Consider the following 21,486-nt stretch of genomic DNA (forward strand, 5'->3'; position numbering starts at 1 on the left):
GAGATCTCATATCAAGCGACTACAAGCGACTACATAAGAGTCTCATTCAATCATTTTTTCAAATTTCCCTCGCTCCCAAGGAAAATTATAGGGATTTCAGAAAAAAGTTTTGAATTTCTCACAGCTAAGTGAATTGAGTAATACGGATCGTGTTTCCTGTCTCTTGCGTTCAAAACTCAGAATCTTTTCACAAGATCAAAGGAAGTCAATTTCTTAACACAAAGAACAATCAAGGCATGGAAGAAACTGCCTTTAAAGCTAGATACGTTGCCTCTAAAACTTGTACAGCTTTTCAATTTATTGAAAGTTTACAATTCTAAATCCACAACGAGCTGCTGGATTCCCACTTCAACGAACTTCAACAAAAAGAAACAAAAAAAAAAAAGCATATAGATCACCTTATGCTGGCTAGCTGATAACGCCCAAAATAATATGATCATTGAAGTAATGAAATAATAACCTTCTTGATCGCCTTGCCATTCTAATTCCATCACTCTCAATACCAAACTGTAAAATTTGCTTTACCTAAGACACAGCTATGGCTGTCAAACGTTTCCGGTATAGTTTCAAAAAGAATGAATTGTATCCTCCCAAAACACATGGGATGTATATCAATCAGGTACCGACTCATGGTCCGTACAGCCTGCATATAAGTATTCAAGTATTTGTAACATTGGAAACCAATGCTTCAACTATGGTAAGCTTTAAACCGTACATGCAAGTCAGAAATATTTTTTTAAGAAAATTTATTTTGGAATTAGAAATTCAACTTTCATCGAAGACAGCAAGATGCTTTCGAGTGCACGAGCACCAATTTAGAACAATAATGGAGTGTTTATTGTGTATAAATACTCATCTTATCAATTGACATGCAACACAACATGATTTATGTTTCAAACTGTGATGTTAGAATATTGTATTAAAAAAATAAGTAGGATAAAATATACTTTTGGTCCTAAAGTTTGATAATAGACTTCTATTTGGTCTCTAAGTTTCTAAACCCGACAATTTAGTCCCTAACATTTAAAAAATAATTCTTTAGTTGAAGAACAGAAAAATGATTTGGCACTGATTAGATTCTTTTGTTAAAAAAAACCTCTCTATTTTTTCCACTTCCCTTCTTCCTCTTTTCTACTTTTTTCTTGGTGAGCCCACCATTTTGCCGAGTGCATGAAGAAGAAGAAAAAGAAGAACTTGGATTTGGTTCGTTTTTTTAGAGTTTTCTAGGATCTAGATTTGAATAATATTATGATAGGGGGTGGGGTTGGGTACAGATTTTCCTTCGGAGTTGAAAGGTATTTGGATTTTAACTTTTGAAGATTTTATCCATTGCAATGCTCGTAATGAGCTCTGATTCCAGTGGGCGAAATAAGAGAGAAGATGAATTTCTTCATGGGTCTTCTTCATGAACTTGGCAGAACGGTGGTGGAAGAAGGTTAGTGAAAAAGAGAGAGAGGGAAAGAGAGAAAAGCCACAAGCTAAAATAAAAACCTAGCCAGCAAGTTCACATGGGCCAAATAATCTCTGTTAGTCAACTAATGGTCCAAGGACTATCAGTTGTTGAAACTTAGGACCAAATAGGAACCTATCCTCGAACTCATGGACAAAAAGATGTATTTTACCCAAATAAATAACAAGTCAGTTTTCTAGCACCTCCTTCATTACTTTTCAGATTCCTAGCAGTAGGACCGTCTTGCACCATTTCTGGTGGATGTTTTGTTTCATAGGGATGTCCTGAATGACCTCGAATAACCTTCTTGAGAATATCATTCAAATTCTTAGAGGGCATTTTATGTTTGAAAATGTTAAAATAGTTCAGTTTAATGGTATGAATGCGACTATTTTAAGAGTTGTGTCATGGAGGGATTACAGTGTTTTCTTCAAGAAAGAATGACGACGAAAATGAAATCTTGTAGAGAATGTTTTTTTCTTCCATACTCCTAGACAGAGTTCTCTCTTCTCTGGTTTAACCTCAGTGTTTATTCTCCCCCTTTCTTTATCAAGCGTAAATGAAAATATCTGTAACTTCTTGTGCTTTTGCGTGTTTAATACAAAGTTTATTTGTTATCTTCTTGTTCTTCTTGTTCTTCTCTTCTTTTTTTTTTCTTTCTTTGGTGAGGGGTGGGGAGGTTAAGAGAAGGTAAGAAGGATTTGTAACGAGACTCGGGAGTTTCAAAGGGAATAAATTACCTGTTTAGAGGCCTACAGGAATTCTTAACCCGTCTTGAGCAAGCTGCACTGGAATTCCTTCCCTGGATAAAATAAAAATGAAAAAATTGGCATCTTGAATTAGAATATACTTGGCTAAATGATGTTAAAGCATACCTCTATGATTTGAATATATGACTTCATATACATTCGACTACTAGGCCATGGTAGTAAATCCCCAACTATTTTTTCTGTTTTAACTTTCCCAGACAAAATCTGTATCTCACGTTCTCACAAATACCTAGACGCTCGTGAATTGCAATCAACTATGACAAAGATCAAGAGTTAGTTCTGTCACCTTTTGGACCAGTCAAGCAGGAAGTCGTTGTCCTTATGGTGATCAAATTCATGCGTCATTCCAATTAACATGGCTTGTTTCGGGTTTAGCCTCTTCACAGCATCCAGGGTCTGCAAAAGCTCACGTCAGTAGATCAAGCGTGCAGCAAGGAATACAAACAAATTTAAATGCACAATAACTAGCAACAAACCTGTGGGAAGCAAAAGTGAGTGTTATGGGATCCAGTCTGCAGTCAACAAAAATCCACAATATAAGGCATAAGATTTCTTTGCCAAAATACATAATCTCTTATATATTTTTAAATGAAAAATATTGAGTCATAAAAATAAAATTAAAAAAAAAATCATTATAAGCGTCTGAAAAAAAAAAAAAAAAATCTAGTTGCAGAAGCATTCGTATTTTTGGATGAGCAAAGATTGTTAAAAAATAATAACCCAATATATTAAATCTTCAAATGGAGTTTAAATATCTTGTTTAATTATATGAACTTGCTAAGAGAACCCCAACCTCCTGCTTGCTAGTTCATTTTCAGAATTCCTTGTTATTACTGCATAAATATTACGTTATCTGAATTCTAGACACTCCATGAAACTGCTGTAGTCCTAGAAATATGAATATGGTACATAATAACCTCGACATTCCTTTGTATCCCTTGTGACCTAGATGTTACACATGGTAGCTCTAGCCTTGACATTTCATCAATTCCTATCTTAAGTCGAGTAGGTGGGGCAACCAAGTCATAGAGGATACTGGAGAATGTCGAGACCATAAAATGTCAAATCCAGATTCTAAATCTTAAACTTAAGATAGTCCACTTCACATATACATGATGAAATCAAAAGCAAGGAGTTTATTTAAATGTTTACTGACCTTATACAACGTGTCCAAGATAAGAAGATCCAACTGTCCAGCTCCATTTATTGAAATAACTAGGAACTCAATATAAAAAATCAAATAAAAGCCTTGAAGTTTAACGATAGCAGCCATACAAGTTTTGACCTTCTTTAAAGTGAAAACATAAACAATTTCTACGTTAGAACAACATCATGTCATGAATAACAGGAATTACATAAACAGAGGCCCGAGGAGTTCAAAAAGGCTCTTTAAAATTGAAATAAAAAGAGAAAAGAAACCCCTCAATACGTTAGAACAACCTCCCATTTCTTGCAATCCGAACTTCCCCACAATTCAAAAGAACTTTCTTTTATCCTTAGAAGTTACATACTTTCTTCTCAGACAATTAATATACGAGAACAATTTCTACACTTCCCTTTGAGAACAATGAGATCCTTGATTCTCAGTAGTCATGCATTAGGCCCCCAATACAAACCTTTTGAAACTTTCAAGTCTTTGTGCCAATGTTTTGAATATTTTAGTCTTTGAGCCATGTTTAATAGAATTTTAATACATATTACGTCGTGTATTATTCTTGTCCATGCAAGTAACACGTAGTCTCTACTTCATTATTTATACATGTATAAACTCCAAAAAAGAAATCATCAAATTTACTTTTGGTCATAACTAGTTTTATGAAAAATTGGAGGAAGCATGAGCAAATTAACCGACTCTGAACTAGAGTAGAATGATAAAGCATCCACAGAGGTGCAACATAGAGCTAAACATTGAAAACAATTCTGAAAAATTTTGTCCAAGCATAAAAAATTCTGAAAAATCATGAAAATGATTGAAAAACTGATAAAGCTTTAGAGTAACTTGTGTATTTTATCTTGAAATCTCTAACATAATAGGAAATATTCTCATATTAAATGTTCTTAAATTCTTAACTACCTAATTACCAATATCATTCTTGTGTCACAAAATACAACCATTCAGTACTTCAATGACAACAAGCTCAAGAAATAAAATTTTGAACACACAGCCTCTAGGTTAAATCCAAGAACCATTATATCTAATAACCAACTCTTAGGGTTCATCAAGATTAGATGCCTCACCATGTTCTGTACTTGCAGGAATTCGTGAGACGTCAGAAATATAAGCTACTCTATATTTTTCACCAAAAAGAAACCCCAGACATATATAATCTTCACCATGCATAACCTACAAATAGAAAATTACAAGTTAAATATAAGAGAAAAAAAAAAGAATGAACAAGAGACTTGTATCAATTAAGTATGTAAAACTGACAGGCAGAGGAGTAAATTGTAAGCCTGATGCAACAAAGGGCTTCTCAATGTGATCCTCGATTATCTTCCAGTCAAGCTGTGCCACTCGTCTCACTTCTTGGCCTTCTTTAAGTTTCTTCTGGACTAGGTAAGGAAACTTCACTGAAATGCTGATTCACAAAACCATTTTTAAAAAAAATTACAAATTAGATAGAAATTCAGGTACACGTAATAATTCAAATTGAAAAAAGTTTTGGCATAGCTGTCCCAGTCCAGTATATTCTCACTAACTAATCCCTTAATCAGGTATTGAAAAAACGAGCACTTGCAGTTGTTCACTTCTCACATATAACTAAGATGTTAAATCAAGAAGAACAACAATATTCAACTTCCTTTTACATTTCAGACGTCTTAATAATATAAATAAACCTTCATCATTCACACAGAGCAATGTGGTGCAGTTTTTCTGAAAAAGTTAAAATACAAAGCATGACATTGGAACCAAATCATGTTCATACTGCCTAAAAGAGTTTAATAAATCAAATGGAGCACCAAAAAATATCGAAGAGAAGAAGCATAAGTAGACTATAATCAAGTCTCAGAGGGCAACATGTGTTTATCTTCTAAAAATAAAGGTATATAGATAGATAGAAGGAAGAGAGAGGTTGTACTGACTAATTGAGCAATATAATTACATGGAACAGTGATTACAGAGAATCTCAAAAACATGGAACATCAAGCAAGACTAAATCAGGGCACCGGAGGGTAACAAACATGTTTATGCTCCAAGAACAGACACATCCTTGGTGTAGCAATCAGGGTATATCTTGTGAGACAAAATTAGAACAATGCAAGGACAGTTAGAACAACCTTTCCATTGAATGCTGACTGAGGTAAATTGGTGTGGGATCAATATCATTTACAGGGCTAAAAGGTTGTACTGCGCGTACATCATCCAGGCCAAGAATTGCATCAGCATGTTCATGAGTCAAAATAATCTGAAGAAATACAATCTTATTTCAAGTACTCCATCTCCAACTATAATGGTCATTTTGAATTTTAACAATAACAAATTTTGTTTCATAGCATACAAGCAAGTAAATACAGATAAAAAGGGCACCAAGATAAACTGACTGCCTTTTTCAGTGAGTAGCCACTCATATACGTATAATGGATAACCATACAATGGAAGAAGTTTGCGCTTAAAACTAATCACCTATAAAGAAAAAACACAACTGAGATGGTAGATTGTCACTGCCGAATCCCTTCCTATAGGACATAAAGAGATGCAAGCACACTGCACATCTAACTAAGTTGCTGTTAAACTAATTTCAGACATGGCTTTGGAAAATTCTATAATATTAAATTAAAATGGGGACATTATGGTATAGAGTGTTTAACGTAAAGTTGCTTGTCTCGTAGAGTATGGAAGCCCCAAATTTTCAAGACAAAGAAACCAAGCGCCTTCTGATATATTCAGTGATGCTCTCTTGAGAGAAATTCCCTTGGGCATTAGACAGCCGCAAATAGCCTAAGGGTTTCTTGTATTCATTTAGTGCCAAGTCAGAGAATGGGTTAACGGGATCAAAAGTAACTAGTAAGTGTTCACATTACTCATCATAATAATAATTTTAAAAAAAAATTATAGACAACCATCAGAGGACTAAAATACTTGAAGCTTATAATAATTGTGGAAACTTTTTGGAACGAAGCTTATAACCATGTGTGTCTAGACCGGACTAATCTGATGAGATAACCCCCTAATCAATATTTGATGTTGAAAACTTTATATGACATTCATATTCTCAGTTGGTAGTCACTATGGCATAAATCCACGATTTTAAAGACATCTAGAGTAATGTTCTATACTTGCGTTCAGCCATGAAATTTCTTAAAATGAGACATACATTATAGTGATCACATTTTTATCGGCTGTCAATATCAAATCTCAGAGAAAAGCTATTCCACTCTGTCATAATAGATTTTAGACATATAAGAACTAGTGCACAAAGACAACTTACTGAATCCACTCTAGGAATCCTATGGTGAGTAAACCATCGTAGTACTTGCTCCCTAAATGTTTTCCCTACATCAATCAAAATATAATGGTGGCTGCCATCCACTTGGCAATAGTCAATGAGAAGAGACGTATTGCACCTGCAAATCAATACATCATAAATTAAACAAAGAATTAAGACCACATGCTTCCCAGGACAATGTATTGAGAAACAAAAAGTGCTGCATATGAGCAATTTTGACGTACAAATGTAGGATTGTAAAAGGGTACCACTGATCCGTTCATTTACTGATGTTTGGAAGAAAATAAGTAGAGACAGAAAGGGAAAGTGGAAGCAGTAAAACGAGTTCGGAAATCATTACATTCAAAAACATCAATTCAACCTAACTTAATCGCTGCTCCAGATTCAAGAACATACAAGTAAGCTTTCCATATGGTACATTAGGTTTTCCATAACTCCGAAAATATTAGCTCCAGATCTAAAATCATGACAATTATCAACCAGTCCACGAATAACATGCCATGACCAAACTCCATTCCTAGAATTCCATATTCAAGAGCAGCCAAACAAAGAGGGCAGACAAAGTCCAAGACGAAAAGGAGCAGGCGCGCGATCTAGAATAGTCAACTATCCCTATACTAAGACGACATACACAAGCCTTCAGTTGCACTAAAGATCGCAAAACGCAGCCAGATCACCTGTAATTAGGGTTTTTCTCAGGTGGAACGGAGAGGGCCTGGGAACAGATGCAGCAAGGAGGATCAGAGGGCTGGATCAGACACATTGCATTGGGGACGGCGCTGGAACAACCAGTTCCTAAGAAGATCAAAGCCGATTGATTATTAGCAACAGTGACAGAAGCTCCATTCTGAGAGACATCGAGGTCCGCCATTTTTCCCGGTGATTCTGAGTTGTTGACGTTGGTTGGAGAAAAACGGGGGCCAGAAGAATAGAGAACGTGAAAGCGCGATGACTCCTGAGACAACGGAAGATGGAATTTATAGGGGCCGTCGTCTTGGCACGCGAAAATGGTTAACGGTCCTGGCAGTTATCAATGTCATCGGTACGGACTCCTTCCAATAAATCGCTGCAAAATGAATGAATCCAAATGAAATTAGTCCCTTATCATTTGCTTAAGCCTCGGGTCACGTTTGAGAAAAATATGAGTAAGGAAATATGTTATAAATAATTTAAAGAAAACAATATTATAAACTAGTTGTTAATATATAACTCGGGTAGGAAAATTTGACAATTAGTCACATCTCTTGTACTAAATTTTTTGAGCATTTTAATCCTAGCGAGTGTAGACATGATTTTGGTAACCGGTTACACTCATGTATTGACACAACAATAATAGTAACAGTTTATTTAATATGAAAGTAAGTAAAAGAGGTTTAAAACGGGCATGTAGCCATGAACAACACATAGTAGACAAGCATGATCGGGATGTCCGACATGTAGTCACAGACAACACGCCTTGTTGACCACACGAGAGATTAGTCAAATTTAACATTTTTCGTTATAAGGTTGTATGTTAATATACGTGATGAGGTCGAGGTTATCTTTTTTTTTTATTTTTTTATTGTGAAATACTTTAATTTCGAAACGTTATTACATAAATAAATAAATAAATAAATAAATAAATAAATAAAAGAATTGGCATAAGCTCAAAATGAAGCTTAATTGGGCTTAGGTCCAAAATCAAGCCTATCCCTTCTTGAGAGAGGGCTCGCTTACAAGTCCATTATTACATTTTGTATTTGTAATTTCAATTTAATGTCAAATTAACCTTTTTATTTCTTTCTAAATTTAATTTTCCCCATTAAAAGAATTGAAACAAAAATGTAAGAATTGCCCCATTTTAATAAATATTGTTGAAACTTTAATTATATCTAAATAATTTATTACGAAACTGTTTTAGATTCAATGTGATCTATATTTTAGAACTGTTATAGGATAAAGTGGAGACTGAGAAAGCTCTCCGTCTCCACCCGCCACCTATTTCAATCAAATAAATAATAATAATAATAATAATAACAACAAATAAATAAGCAGAAAACTATTTATATTCCTTCTCCATTATCAAATAAATTGAAAATTTTCACCGTATTCAAAGTAAGATTCACGAGTTAAATATATATCTCTAATAGATTTATTAATTATTAATAAAATTTAATATTATTTAATATTATCGATCCAAAGTAAAGATACAAATACATTACAAAAAGAGAAAGAATATAGTCCAAAATATGTCGGGTCCAAAGTCGGTGAGTATTTGTTCTCAATGTCATTTATTCAATGCATTAGACAACATATATTAAAAAAATGTGACATAATAATATCATTAGACACTAAAATAATAAATAAAAGAATGGTAGAGAATTTTTAATATATACTTTTAGTCATATCAATCATATGCATGTGGGAGCACATACATGTGTGACATGAACCCACCAATCTTTAGGTTCTCTTCCCTTTCACAAAACTTGGCTCCAAATATCCATACCCATAATTTAATGATCATTACATTATATTTATATATTTTTCCCATACTTTTTTGTGTATACCTTCCAATTATGGTGGGAAAATGTAAATTTTTTTATACTTTTTAATTGAAAAACCTTTTTACATGACGATGACTAAGAAAAAGCTTAAAAGAATAGAAAGTTATATCTATATCAATAAGGTGCACTTTTCTTTTCGGCGGCTCAATAATAAGACCTTCATAGTTAAGTGTGTTTTGCTTGGACTAATTCAGAAATTTTTCTAAGATGCAAGTGAGTAACACCAAAGCATGCTGGAGGACTCTGGTTGGTCTGGAAGACTAAGAGGTAAGAAGTAAATAATGTGACTATTTGTAGAGGATGTGATCATGTTGAGAGAATGTTAGGGCCATCAGGTGCCAAATTTGGATTTCAAATCCTGAGTATGGACCGTAGCAAATGATATGAGAATTAAAATGAAGTTTGCATAATATGCTTCTTAACCCATGAGCTTGTTCCGTTGTATTTCTTGTGTTTAGGTTTGTATGCTAGAGTGATTCAAGTAGTCTCGATCAAACTATCTTATGTAGTGATTCAAATCACAAGTTTAGAAATCAGTTTTTTTTATTGATAGTCCGTTCCAAAACTTTTCCTTGAGTTGATTCCTTATCATTTTTGGGGTTCTTGGATAATTTAAATCTAAAAATCTTGCTTACATCATTATATTGTCGAATTACATCACAAAGATAAAGAGACCATAATCTTTATAACGTACATGAATAACTCGTCCAAAATCTTTGTCATGCCATGCTATATTCTCTCCCCCGACAACATACATACCGAAAATGAAAAACAACATAAGAGGACGAGTTGGTGAAGTGTGAAGGTCTATCAATCGATTGCGACAAACAAAGCATCCGAGTTGAGTGATAGCAATAATGAACGAGGATAAGAAAGATTATAACCCTAATTTCCTCCTTCAAACACGGTGGTATGGTCTCAGGTCATCTCTAAAACAAAATTTTTTGTTGCAACCTTACAAAAGCGTGGTTAATGAACAGTGATTATAATGTATAATTGAGCCCTTTCTTCATCATCGCATTGATACCCATCCTTTGATGTGTTTACCTGCTTTGATGTGTTTACTGTTTAGTGTGTACAAAAGTCATAGAAGAAGATCATATGGCGGCTACAAAACTAAGAGGGATTCATAGAATTCATCATCTTAAGAGAGAATGACATGTAGTTCATGCGTTAGGGATAGAGCTAGGTTTCATGTTTTGATCTCTTCGATCTGTCTCGTATATAGACTACGTATGTATATTGTATAATCTCTCTCTTTATGTTCGTGGTTTTTGTTATTGTTGTATTATTGATCTCGACAATGAACAATCTTTGTCTTTGTTATGATAAGATTTTGTTTATTTTAAGTAAATTGTTCATGACACTAATAAAGATGTGAGATTTAATATCGATTGGAGAGAGAAATGAAACATTTCTTATAAGGGTGTGGAAACCTCTGTCCAGTAGATTCATTTTAAAATCGTGAGGGTGATAGTGATACGTAATGGACCAAAGCAGACAATATGTGTTATCGGTGGATTTGAGCCATTACAAATGTTATTAGAGCTAGACATCGAGCAGTGCCAGCGAAAACTCTAGCCTTCAAGGGGGTGGATTGTGAGATCTCACATCAGTTAGAGAGGGGAATTAAACATTCCTTATAAGGGTGTGAAAACACTCCCTAGTAGACAAGTTTTAAAACCGTGAGGGTGACAGTAATACGTAATGGGTGGGGCCCAGGGGTGGATTAGAACACCCATGTTCCTTATAAGGGTGTGAAAACCTCTCCCTAGTAGACGAGTTTTAAAATCGTGAGGCTGATGGCTATATGTAACAAGCCAAAACGGACAATATCTATTAGTAGAGGCTTGGGCCGTTACAAATGGTATTAGAGCCAGACACTGAGCAGAGTTCCAACGAGAACTCTGGACTCCAAGGGGGTGGATTTTGAGATCTCACATCGGTTGGATAGAGGAACTAAACATTCCTTATAAGGGTGTGAAAACCTCTCCCGAGTAGACGTGTTTTAAAACCATGAGGCTGATGATGATTCGTAAGGGGTCAAAATAAACAATATTTGTTAGCGATGGGCTTGGACCGTCACAAAAGACGTTATTACTCATAGAATGTTTGTTCTTTGCTTAACTAGCTAATTTAGTACTTTATTTATACTCCCGAAAATCATCTTATCTAATCGTTATTTATTTCGTTTAAACTTCTTATATTCAAATACAAGTAGCAGGACACTATTCCCTTTGATAGAGTTCAATTACCAATCAATGTAAGGGTGGGATGAGTAGTCTATAAAGCATTCTATTCTCTTTGAAGCATACTTATGTTGATGTGACCATTATATGATGGTACTCTTTATAATCATCCCTTAAGACAAAAGCCAAAAAGACTTGTTCTTGCTTGATAATCATGAGATTGTAACAAGGTTCTCAATTTATGAACTCCTATTTCATTATTCAAATTAATACATCAATCCCTAGCACGAATATGAGCATGTACCAACTCATTAAAAGGACTTGACTACTATGATAAGTCGAGCAATTTTGAAAAAGAAAAAGACACATTAACAGAAGAAAACTTGAACACGTAAAAGGGTTGAAATAATTAAAGTCTATAAAACATCATCTTGTATGCGATGTATGAGTACTGAATAGTACATGTATGAATCCAGACACATCTCAATGAAAATAGTCTTGATGATATGATCAAAACTTGATCGTCTTCAACTGTTTAGAGTTAGCTAGCGCACAAAGTTTTCTTTCCCTCGTATTTTATGGTTCAACTCTAGTGATGCTTTTTCCTTGTCCTCGCTCCCATTCGCTCCAGTTCCTTAAGCTAATCGAGAGTAAACATCGAGGCAACCCCAATGAGAACATCGACACCCAAAATCGAGGGTTGTTAGATGAGAATTTAAACTAGGAAGTTTTGGGTTTAAAGAACCCTAATTTGTATCATTCCTCTGATGAGTGTCGATCTCCTCCTTCCGTGGCTCCTCTTTCAAATCTCTTTTAGCAATCGTTTCTTATAGCTTCATAGAGATGTCCTTTTAACTCGTGTAAACTTGTTTGAACATGGTAGAAAATCTTTGTTTAGATAGAGAACGAGGGAGGAAGTGAGGAGAAATTTATCTTTGCTACCTAACCGGGCTAGGAAAGCCTCATCCTTCACGTGTTGAAGACTCTATGAAGAAAATTTTCTCACAAGAACTTGATCCTCTCAAATTTCTCGCACGAGAATCCTTGTTCTGATCCCTATAAAAATCAATGGAGGTAAGGACGAGGAAGCCTCGTGGACATCTCTAGTTTTATGTTCTTCCTTTTTAATGGTAATCTCTTCACCTAACACATTCAATTCCTCAAATATGAGTTTAAAATCGTATGAAATGTCTTCTACATTGAAATCGGGTGAAAACTCGATCATTTTTCCTTCTCTCATTTCTTGATGCATTGCGAGCTATATCACTCACTTGTGTGGTTGACAACGATTATTTTTATATTATTATTTCGATATTATGTCACACAAACATGGAGTACTTTGAGACAGCGAATTCAATAAGAACAATCATAGGTACAATCAGGAAACCCAACAAATACAATGAAGACACGTCCACATTTATAGTGTCCAAGGAAAAGGAACATGTATATATATCCCTATAGTATGAGAGAACATGTCATTTTGTGTTGGACCTAAGTCCCATGATTTGGTTTTAAATCTAGAGACCATTTCATGCTTTAATCATATCATTTACCAACTGTGTGCCCTTTCAATAAAGCAACCTAAGATTATTTATTATTAATATTTTTTCAGATATTATCTACTTTAGCTCGTTGGAATCACCGTCAGCTTCATAGTCTTACAACACGTTTCCTACAGAGAAGTTTTCACACTTTTATAAGAAATGTTTCATTCTTACCTCCAACGAATGTGGTACTAAAATTATTAAAATTAATTTTTTTTGTAGCTAAATTTTGTAAACTTTTACATTACAAAAATTAACCAACTTTATAGTTCAATATGATAAAATTGGGCACGTGCGAAACTTTAACTAGAATTCAACACTGATTGAACAAATTATTGTGAATGTAATTTGAGAAAAATGAAGAGCACGGTAAATTTCAAACAAAATAGGTTAAATTACATGTTTAGTCGGTGAACTTTTGTGTCCACTAAATCTGACACTTTAACACGTGCGAAACTTTAACTAGAACTCAACACTGACAAGATTCATTTATGATGTTCGGGTTAAGTTGGATTCAAACTTTATGAGGAACATTAAAACAAGGTTGTAGTGAACTAGGAATAAGATAGCTTAATGTAATGTAAATGAATTATATATTTCTCCGAAAAAAAAATTGAAACATAATAATGATTCATATGAATCTTTGGCAAAACACGACATGGTGCATATTTGTTGTGTACAAGGTTACAAATTAGATGTCCTCTGCCTTGAAACTTCCAAGGAACTCTCTCTACTTTGGCTAACTTTTTGTGTTACAAACGCTTCAATCATCCATGTTTGAAAGGGAAATGACGTTTCAATCCACTGTTTTGATTCCCATGTCTTACTGTAAATTCTCCTAGATTTTTAGGGTTTGTTCATCGTCTCAATTATTTCTAGCTAAATAATACAACTCGAGTTTACTATCTCTTTTCTTATTTGGAAGAAAGGAAACAACGAAAGAATCTGAATTAGACCTAGCCATTGGTACTCCGCGTCTTCTCGAATAATTCAATTTCACCGAGTTCGTGTCCGAGACAGTGAAACAATCGTTATCATATATTACAACTATAATTTATGACATATTTAGATTCTTTGTTTACTATTTGGATGTCGGAAAATTATTTCATATATGTTACAAAATCTTTTCTAAATGTTTTAAGCTTTATTAATGCTAGTTTCGCCTGTTGTGTAACAATCCAAGCTCACCGAATAGTATCAGAGCCCGATATCGAACAGTGTGCTAGCGAAGACACTAGGCCTCCAAAGAAAGTGGATTGTGAGATCTCATATTGGTTGAAGAGAAGAATGAAACATTCATCTTAAGGATGTGGAAATCACTCTCTAGCAGACGAGCATTTTAAAACCTTGAAGTTTCTTAGTTCATTCTATGATATACTTCTCAAAAATGGAGACCAAAACAATGCATATGGGAGATTTTTTTGTGTTATTGCATTGTTATTTTCTTTTCAATCCAATTTTCATTATATAATTCACATTTTGGATAACTCAAGAGGCCTACCTACAACTGCATGCACAAATTTTAAGAAATGTTCAATCATTGACAAGAAAATCCTATAGTTGTTCAAACAAATAGCTAGAAGAGCTACCTATGTTGTCAGCAAAACATTCTAGGACTTCAACAAACTTTTTTCCTTGTTGGGTTCGAAGTAGTGAACATTTACTTTCGATTATATTCACATTATGCATCTCGAGCATACCATAAAACGTTGATTCATGAACATAGTCATGTGATTGTTGTAGCATAAAAGGAGGAAAAAACAGGACAATAATAGTGCCCCAATGGCTGTACTGTTTCCCTCATTCATGAACCTACCTTCAATACTCACCCATTTGGCTCATGAATTGAAAATGATACCTACAAAGTTAGGGTTTTGTATGGGGAGTGCCCATTTAGTATCAATTTGATGATACCCTTTATTGTTTTGAAGCTACTATTCTATTGTTTGGTTGTTTGGTTGGTGGGTTTTTAATATTTTGCCTCTTTTCTATATACATTGAGAATTTGGTGTGCCTTTGTGGATTTGGACTCGGGTCGTTTATAGCGCTCTATGTCCACGATTTGGACCAAAGTTCAGAATTCAAATTCGACATCTGATAGCCCTGGAATCCACATGGTCAAGTTACCTACTTTCTATCGTAACAAACCAACATAAGTCTTTTCAGTATGTTTTATCCTCACTCACGTGCTTTTTAGGATTGAGTCACCAAAAAGAACTTTCAGTTCTTTTAAACCTTTCTTAGTCCTCATATCTTCACGATCATTCTCATTCAGATGTGATCCCAGTTTATACATGTACTCCTCTTTTACTCGAATATCACAGCTGTAGCTACTGAATTCTCTAGTACACGAACGACAACATAGATTCATGATGGGCTTACCGTTTTCTATGGTTACAAAAACATGTTTTTGCACGGGGATGAATGCTCAAATAATAGGAAATAGGAGTTTGAGGGGCTTAAGCCAAGGATTGGCAATAATGAAATAGTTTCCATTTTTGTTTGTGTGAATAATGAAAGTGGGTTATGTGTTAAAGGGAAACTAAAGCTTTAGATGCCAATCAATAATGTTAAAAAGATGAGAATTGTCTCCACTTAAGGTATCAACCTCATTTCTTCAAACACAACCATGATGATCCCCTTCCTCCTTCCCTGCTTGTATAAGAAAGGGACATCACATTCATTATTGGGAAAAATCAAACTCAACCAAATAGAATCGTAGTTAAGTTCAAGAATCAAAACCGCAATGTGATACTTGAGTAAAGGAGGGGTATAGATATAAACTAATACCATATTCGAATAAGAGTGATACTAAGGATTAGAGTTTATTACCTATACCAACAAGGTGCACCGACTCAATCATACGAATTGTTTCCTTGAAACTGTAGGGATACTGTTCACTGTTAGAAGCAAGGAGTAAGTACTGTGACTATTTCGTAGAGCATGTTAGATACAATGTGTCGAATTCTGGACTAGGGTATTATAAGTGATTGTCGTGTTCTCGTTCTTGTAAGATTAGAGATTCAAATTTCTTGATCGGGTGGATAATATCATAATTCTTTTTTCTTTTTCTTTGTGGAAATAAAAATGGAAGATATTTTTGCATGGGAATTGAAGTAATGAAAAAAGAAAAAAGAAAAATCTAAGGGATATTGAGTTAGTGTTGGTTTTTCCAAATAGGTAATGACATGTGTATGAATGCATTTGGCTAAAAGGTTTTGAGTTTGGCAAGTACCACTCTGTCCTTTCCTGCCTTTAGTTGACTTCGATCAAACTCTTTCATTCACTTCCTTGTCACTCAACTTTATATTCCCATCTAATTCCTTTTAATCAAATGGCTTATCATGTAACCGGTCGAAGTCGTGGCCACCGCTAATAGATATTGTCCTCTTCGAGATTTCACTTTCTAGGCATTCCCTTTTAGAGTTTTCCTTAAAGTTTTTAAAACGTGTTTGCTAGGGAGAGCTTTCCACATCCTCATAATGGGATCTCACAATTCACTCATCTTCGGGGCTCAGCATCATATCGCCCGTTGTCTGACTCTAATACTATTTGTTACAACTTAAACTCACCGTTAGCAAACATTGTCCTTTTTTGTGCTTTCCCTCACTTGATTCTCCTTAAGCTTTTTAAAGTACGTCTGTTAGTGAGAGTTTTTCACACCCTTAAAAAATTCTCTGTTCCTCTCTCCAATCAATGTCGAATCTCACAATCCACCCCTGGAAGCCCCAGTGTCATTGTTGACACTCGTTTCTCTCACCATAGAATTCCATTTAAACCTAAACTTAAAAATACTATTTCCATGCATAAGATTTTATTTTGTTTTGTTATCCATTTTCTACTCGTTTTTTTTTTAATATTTATTTTAGAATAAGATTCAAGCGTTTCTTTAAGGATAATAGCACCTTGTTTTTGTCTATTTAAACATTATTGAAAACGTGTAATCATTTCCCAAAAGTTTAATCGTCATCTTCCTAACACCTCCTTTTCTATGAGTTTTTCCAATGATTTCAACCAAAATGTTAGAAATTTAAATTAACACATGTTCAAAAAAAAATTATAACACCCGAATAAGAAAATAGTACATGAATGAACTAAAGTCACGTTCGAATGAGAGCGATCTTGATATTTAGATGGTTATGAAAAGTATAAAGAAATCGAAAATCATTACTAATATCAATAAAGTATACTTCCATTTTCGATAGCTCAACCATAATAACTTTATAGTTAAACATGTTTTGTTTTGAGCAATTTTATGTTGAATGATCTTTTAATAATTCTCCTAGGATGTATGTGTGTAGGAATAAAATATGTTGAAATGACTCGGGTTGGTTTATTGGAATAGTCTTCACTCTTAGAGACGATGAGTAAATAATGTAACCATGTCACGTGACTATAAGGAGCAGAATAACCTTATTCCAAATTTTGAATGTTTTTTTTTCCCTCATCTTTTATTATAAAAAATAAAGATACTGTGTAAATACAATTTTCTGTTTTTAAAAAATATTTAATGAATTAGAAATTGACATAATCTCACTAAAAAAAAATTACCGTCCTATTAGAAAATTAAGTTTTTTTTAATTATATTTGTGTTTAATGTCGTGGGCCCCGGATAACTAGGCTCCTCCTCCAGCTGGCCAACGCGTGTGCTGCTGACGTGGGCCCCAGATAACACGTCTTCTTTTTCAGCACCCTTTTTCAAAATTTTTAATAATACTTTTTAAACTTTTTTTAAAATATCGATTTAAATAAATTTAAAAATATTTTTACCATAGTTAATATTTTATTTAAATAAATTCTATTTAACTAAGTTTTCGTGTTATTAATATTCTTAAAAACAATTTTCGTCTCTTGACGGTAATTTTTTTTTAACTTTTATTTATAAAAATAAATTATGTCAATGCTATTTTTTAGAATTTTTTTTGTTCTACTTTTTAAATAAAAATATAAAATTTAAATTTAAAACTAAAAAAAAATTATTATTATTATGTTAAAGATTTTGAGAAAGAACCTTAAAACTATTTATTACACTTGAATCTTTGTCCCAAAAAAAGAAAAGAAAGGATATTACAAATATTATTTTTAAATTAGAAAGAAAAAAAGGTTTGAATATTTATAAAAAATAATAAATAAACAAACAAACCATTTTTATTTTATTTTATTTATTTATTTAAAAAAAAAAGTGACAGTAAAAAGTAGTTAACAGCTTTTTCCACTTTAGCCCACATTGTTGGATAAATATACATGAAGGCAGAGCTTACATTTATTTTCATGGTGTTTTGCCACTGCCACTACCACCACCGCCACCACCACCACCACCACCTTATATTTCTTCATTCTCTTTTTCCTCAGAATCTCGCCGGGAAATGGACCATTGCTGGCGAGTCCGTTTTGGAATTCCACAGTTTCGTTCCAGGAGATCGGAACACGAAACCATGGCCAAACCTACATGTTCTCGTGCTGCAACTTTCGACGCCGATGACTTCTCCGATGTCTTCGGCGGTCCGCCACGGACCATCCTATTCAGGCAATTTTCCGACACGTTTGAGGGTAAAGACTCCACTTCCTTCTATGAAGAAGTATTCCAATCCCCCGAGTTAGTTTCTCAGCCGCAGAAGGGCGGCCGGAGCTTGCCGGCCTTCAGAATCCCTATTAAAGAGGATAGGTTTTATCGCTTTATTTTTGGATCGGAAGACGGCCGACAATCGAGAGATAGGTCAGAGCCGAACTCCAAGGAATTCACCAGATCGAACTCGTCTTCCGTATCCAGCCCCTTTCGGCCGATCATCGGAGATGACGTGGCATTCCCTTCTTCGTCTTCAAATCTCAGGTTGGTTGTGTTCTGGAGAAAGTGAGGGGGTCTAAACCCTATTTTGGATTATTCGATTGGACATGTATGCTCTTAAGGCTTAGGTCATTTTTCAATTGTTGTTTGATATCGTTTGGCTGTTTTATGGGCATAACTGAGAAAAAATTGATAATCAATATAGGTTTTGATTCATAGCAGTAACCAATTTTGTTTTATTGATGACTTTGCATAGACATTAATGATAAATCTTGAATGGTTTTCATTACAAATGTCTGTAAAATTGATGCTGTTTTGAAGCTTGATTTGACCAGCATTGTGTAGCACTTGGTTTAACGTTGTTCATTGTTCCTTAATTTAATTTGATTGAAATAGGCCAAGCAATGTCCCAACAAAGTGGAGCTCATACAGAACCATGTTCAAGGAACAAGAAATGCCTCAGTTTCCACCTGATTTTTTGCCCCATATCGATAACCCGTATGTGGAAAATGAACATAATGATAGTTACAGAAGCTCGGGCCATGTGTTCGGAGTACCCATGTCGTCCCCAGAAACCATTAGTCTGGAACCAAATTCATTTAGAAGCATCAAGATCTGTGTGGATGATTTGGAACAAAACTCCCCATCATCTGCTGGTTCTTCACACTGTGAGGATCCAGTTGACTATGGTGGAATTTACTGTAATGTTTTACCAGAAGACGACGAGGACGACGAAGATGCTATGAGTTCTTATGTCATTGAGATAACTTCCATCAATAGAGAAGAATATAGAGAAGAAGTTTCCATTGATGAAGCAATTGCTTGGGCTAAATCGAAGTATCAAAGTCCTGTATCTGAGACAGATTTGAGTGGTAGACAACAAGAAAGTGAGCAATCTGGGGAAGAAGAAGGTAAACTTCAGTAACAGCTCATGTATTTCCATGCAGGACCTGTTTTTTATGAATGTATAAACTCGATAGTGAAAGTTCTAACAGTAGTGGCCTCTTTTTGTTTTGCAGGAAGACCTGTTTCATTTGAATCTTCAGGTCAGCAGTTGAATGGAAATGGATTGTCACAGCCCGCAGAGGTAACGTACATACTGTTCATCTAATCTAAATATTGATGAGAAAACATTCTGGATTATGCTTGGAAGAATCTGTGCATTGAGTTCATTGAAGTTTTCTTGTGATTGTGTACTAAGTAAGGTCCTTTGACTAAATGGTTGCTCTTGTTTCTGCCTCAGACACACCAGAAAGATGTAAAAATTGAAGAAGGAAAGCCACGGGTTGACATTGATGTAAGTAATTGTCACAAGGCTTCATATTTGTAAGCAGGGCATCATTTCATTTTCACTCTAGAATATTTTCATTTTCACTATAGGATATTTTCCTGATTGGTTGTGTGAGATCCCACATCGGTTGGAGAGGGGAACGAAGCATTCTTTATAAGAGTGTGGGAATCTCTCCCTAGCAGATGCGTTTTAAAAACCTTGAGATGTAGCCCGAAATAGAAAGCTCAAAAAGGACAATATCTACTAGCGGTGGGCTTGAGCTGTTATACATGTACAAAGGACAAGACTTGAAATGGGTTTAGTTTCATTTCAGGACTAAGTATTTATTCGGCTGCCTACATGGTGGATGGAAGTAATACAATCCTCTATATCACGAAACTTAGGCATGTTGCTCATATTCTTTCTTACTAAGGAACCAGTTTTTGATCTCTGTTTATTCTCCTAATGTCAAATTACAGAAAGAATTGGAAGGATTAGATGAGAAAATAAAGTTATGGTCAGCTGGCAAGGAGACCAACATCCGCTTGCTACTTTCTACGCTTCATTACGTAAGTTCTTCAGTGTTGAATAACATCGTTCACATCTCCCTCCTCTTCATGTTATAGCCTTTGATCTAACAACATGCAGCCATTGTGTGGGATTAATACAGATATTGTGGTCAAGTAGTGGGTGGTCTCCAATATCCTTGACAAACCTCATTGGAGGCTCACAAATGAAGAAGGCTTATCAAAAAGCAAGATTGTGTCTCCACCCAGACAAGCTGCAGCAAAGAGGAGCGACAATGCTGCAAAAATATGTTGCGGAGAAGGCTTTTACCATCCTTCAGGTAACTTTTTGTTCATGCAACATAATTAATGGCCATCCTATGTAATCACGAACTCAAACACCAGATCAACAGTTTTGATTTTGTTTGTCACTGTTCTTTAATAGGAAGCATGGGCTGTATATCTATCCCAAGATGTTTTCCTCAACTAGAGCCTAAGTTTGTGAAGCTCAAGAAAGTAGCAGCAAATCTGGAACATTCACAAGGTGATACTCATTTTGCATTAAGAATTCGAGAGTGGACCTGATTATGTATTAAGAAAGTTGTGTCTAAAACAGAAAATCAGGTAAACTCCGGTCTGTTCTGTATGTAAGATATGTCTGCATATATGTGAAGTGTATGTGTAGACTTGTATTTCATTGTGCAGCTACATTCTAAAGATGATTGCTGAACACTTGCGCTTTGCATTTGTACAAACACATTTGGATAGATTTATATAAATAGATGTTCAGACCCATGTTCTTTCCTTGTTACGGAGAAGTTATGAGATCTCACATCGATTGGAGAGAGGAACGAGTGTTAGCAAAGACGCTGGGCCCCGAAGGAGGGTGGATTGTAAGATCCCACATCGGTTGGAGAGGGGAACAAAACATTCTTTATAAGGGTGTGGAAACCTCTCCCTAGCATATACATTTTAAAAACC

The 21,486-nt window shown here is 34.8% G+C and overlaps 2 protein-coding genes across 4 annotated transcripts; one reads left to right on the forward strand and one right to left on the reverse strand.

Annotated features, from left to right (window-relative positions):
- Positions 1 to 114: 114 nt before the first annotated feature.
- On the reverse strand, positions 115 to 7,695 carry LOC111495577 (putative hydrolase C777.06c). Of its 3 annotated transcripts, none has more exons than XR_002720323.1 (11): positions 7,346 to 7,695; positions 6,651 to 6,786; positions 5,500 to 5,627; positions 4,652 to 4,799; positions 4,459 to 4,564; positions 3,377 to 3,435; positions 2,697 to 2,732; positions 2,507 to 2,616; positions 2,191 to 2,252; positions 526 to 643; positions 115 to 356 (listed from the first exon to the last, which is right to left on the reverse strand). XR_002720323.1 is itself a non-coding variant. In XM_023145677.1 (10 exons), exons 1-9 carry the CDS (start codon positions 7,537 to 7,539, stop codon positions 2,195 to 2,197), a joined length of 975 nt encoding a protein of 324 aa, XP_023001445.1. In that variant the 5' UTR covers positions 7,540 to 7,695; the 3' UTR covers positions 115 to 643; positions 2,191 to 2,194. The 3 variants fall into 3 exon arrangements, 1 of the variants encoding a protein (XP_023001445.1); XR_002720322.1 differs by having other exon boundaries at positions 461 to 643; XM_023145677.1 differs by having other exon boundaries at positions 115 to 643.
- A 10,492-nt stretch (positions 7,696 to 18,187) lies between these two features.
- On the forward strand, positions 18,188 to 21,300 carry LOC111495561. Its single transcript, XM_023145657.1, has 7 exons — positions 18,188 to 18,774; positions 19,126 to 19,640; positions 19,749 to 19,816; positions 19,973 to 20,026; positions 20,479 to 20,568; positions 20,670 to 20,846; positions 20,951 to 21,300. Exons 1-7 carry the CDS (start codon positions 18,311 to 18,313, stop codon positions 20,993 to 20,995), a joined length of 1,413 nt encoding a protein of 470 aa, XP_023001425.1. The 5' UTR covers positions 18,188 to 18,310; the 3' UTR covers positions 20,996 to 21,300.
- Positions 21,301 to 21,486: the final 186 nt, after the last annotated feature.

This window comes from Cucurbita maxima, unplaced genomic scaffold, assembly GCF_002738345.1.
Source record: "Cucurbita maxima cultivar Rimu unplaced genomic scaffold, Cmax_1.0 Cma_Scf00021, whole genome shotgun sequence".
Classification (NCBI taxonomy): Eukaryota; Viridiplantae; Streptophyta; class Magnoliopsida; order Cucurbitales; family Cucurbitaceae; genus Cucurbita; species Cucurbita maxima.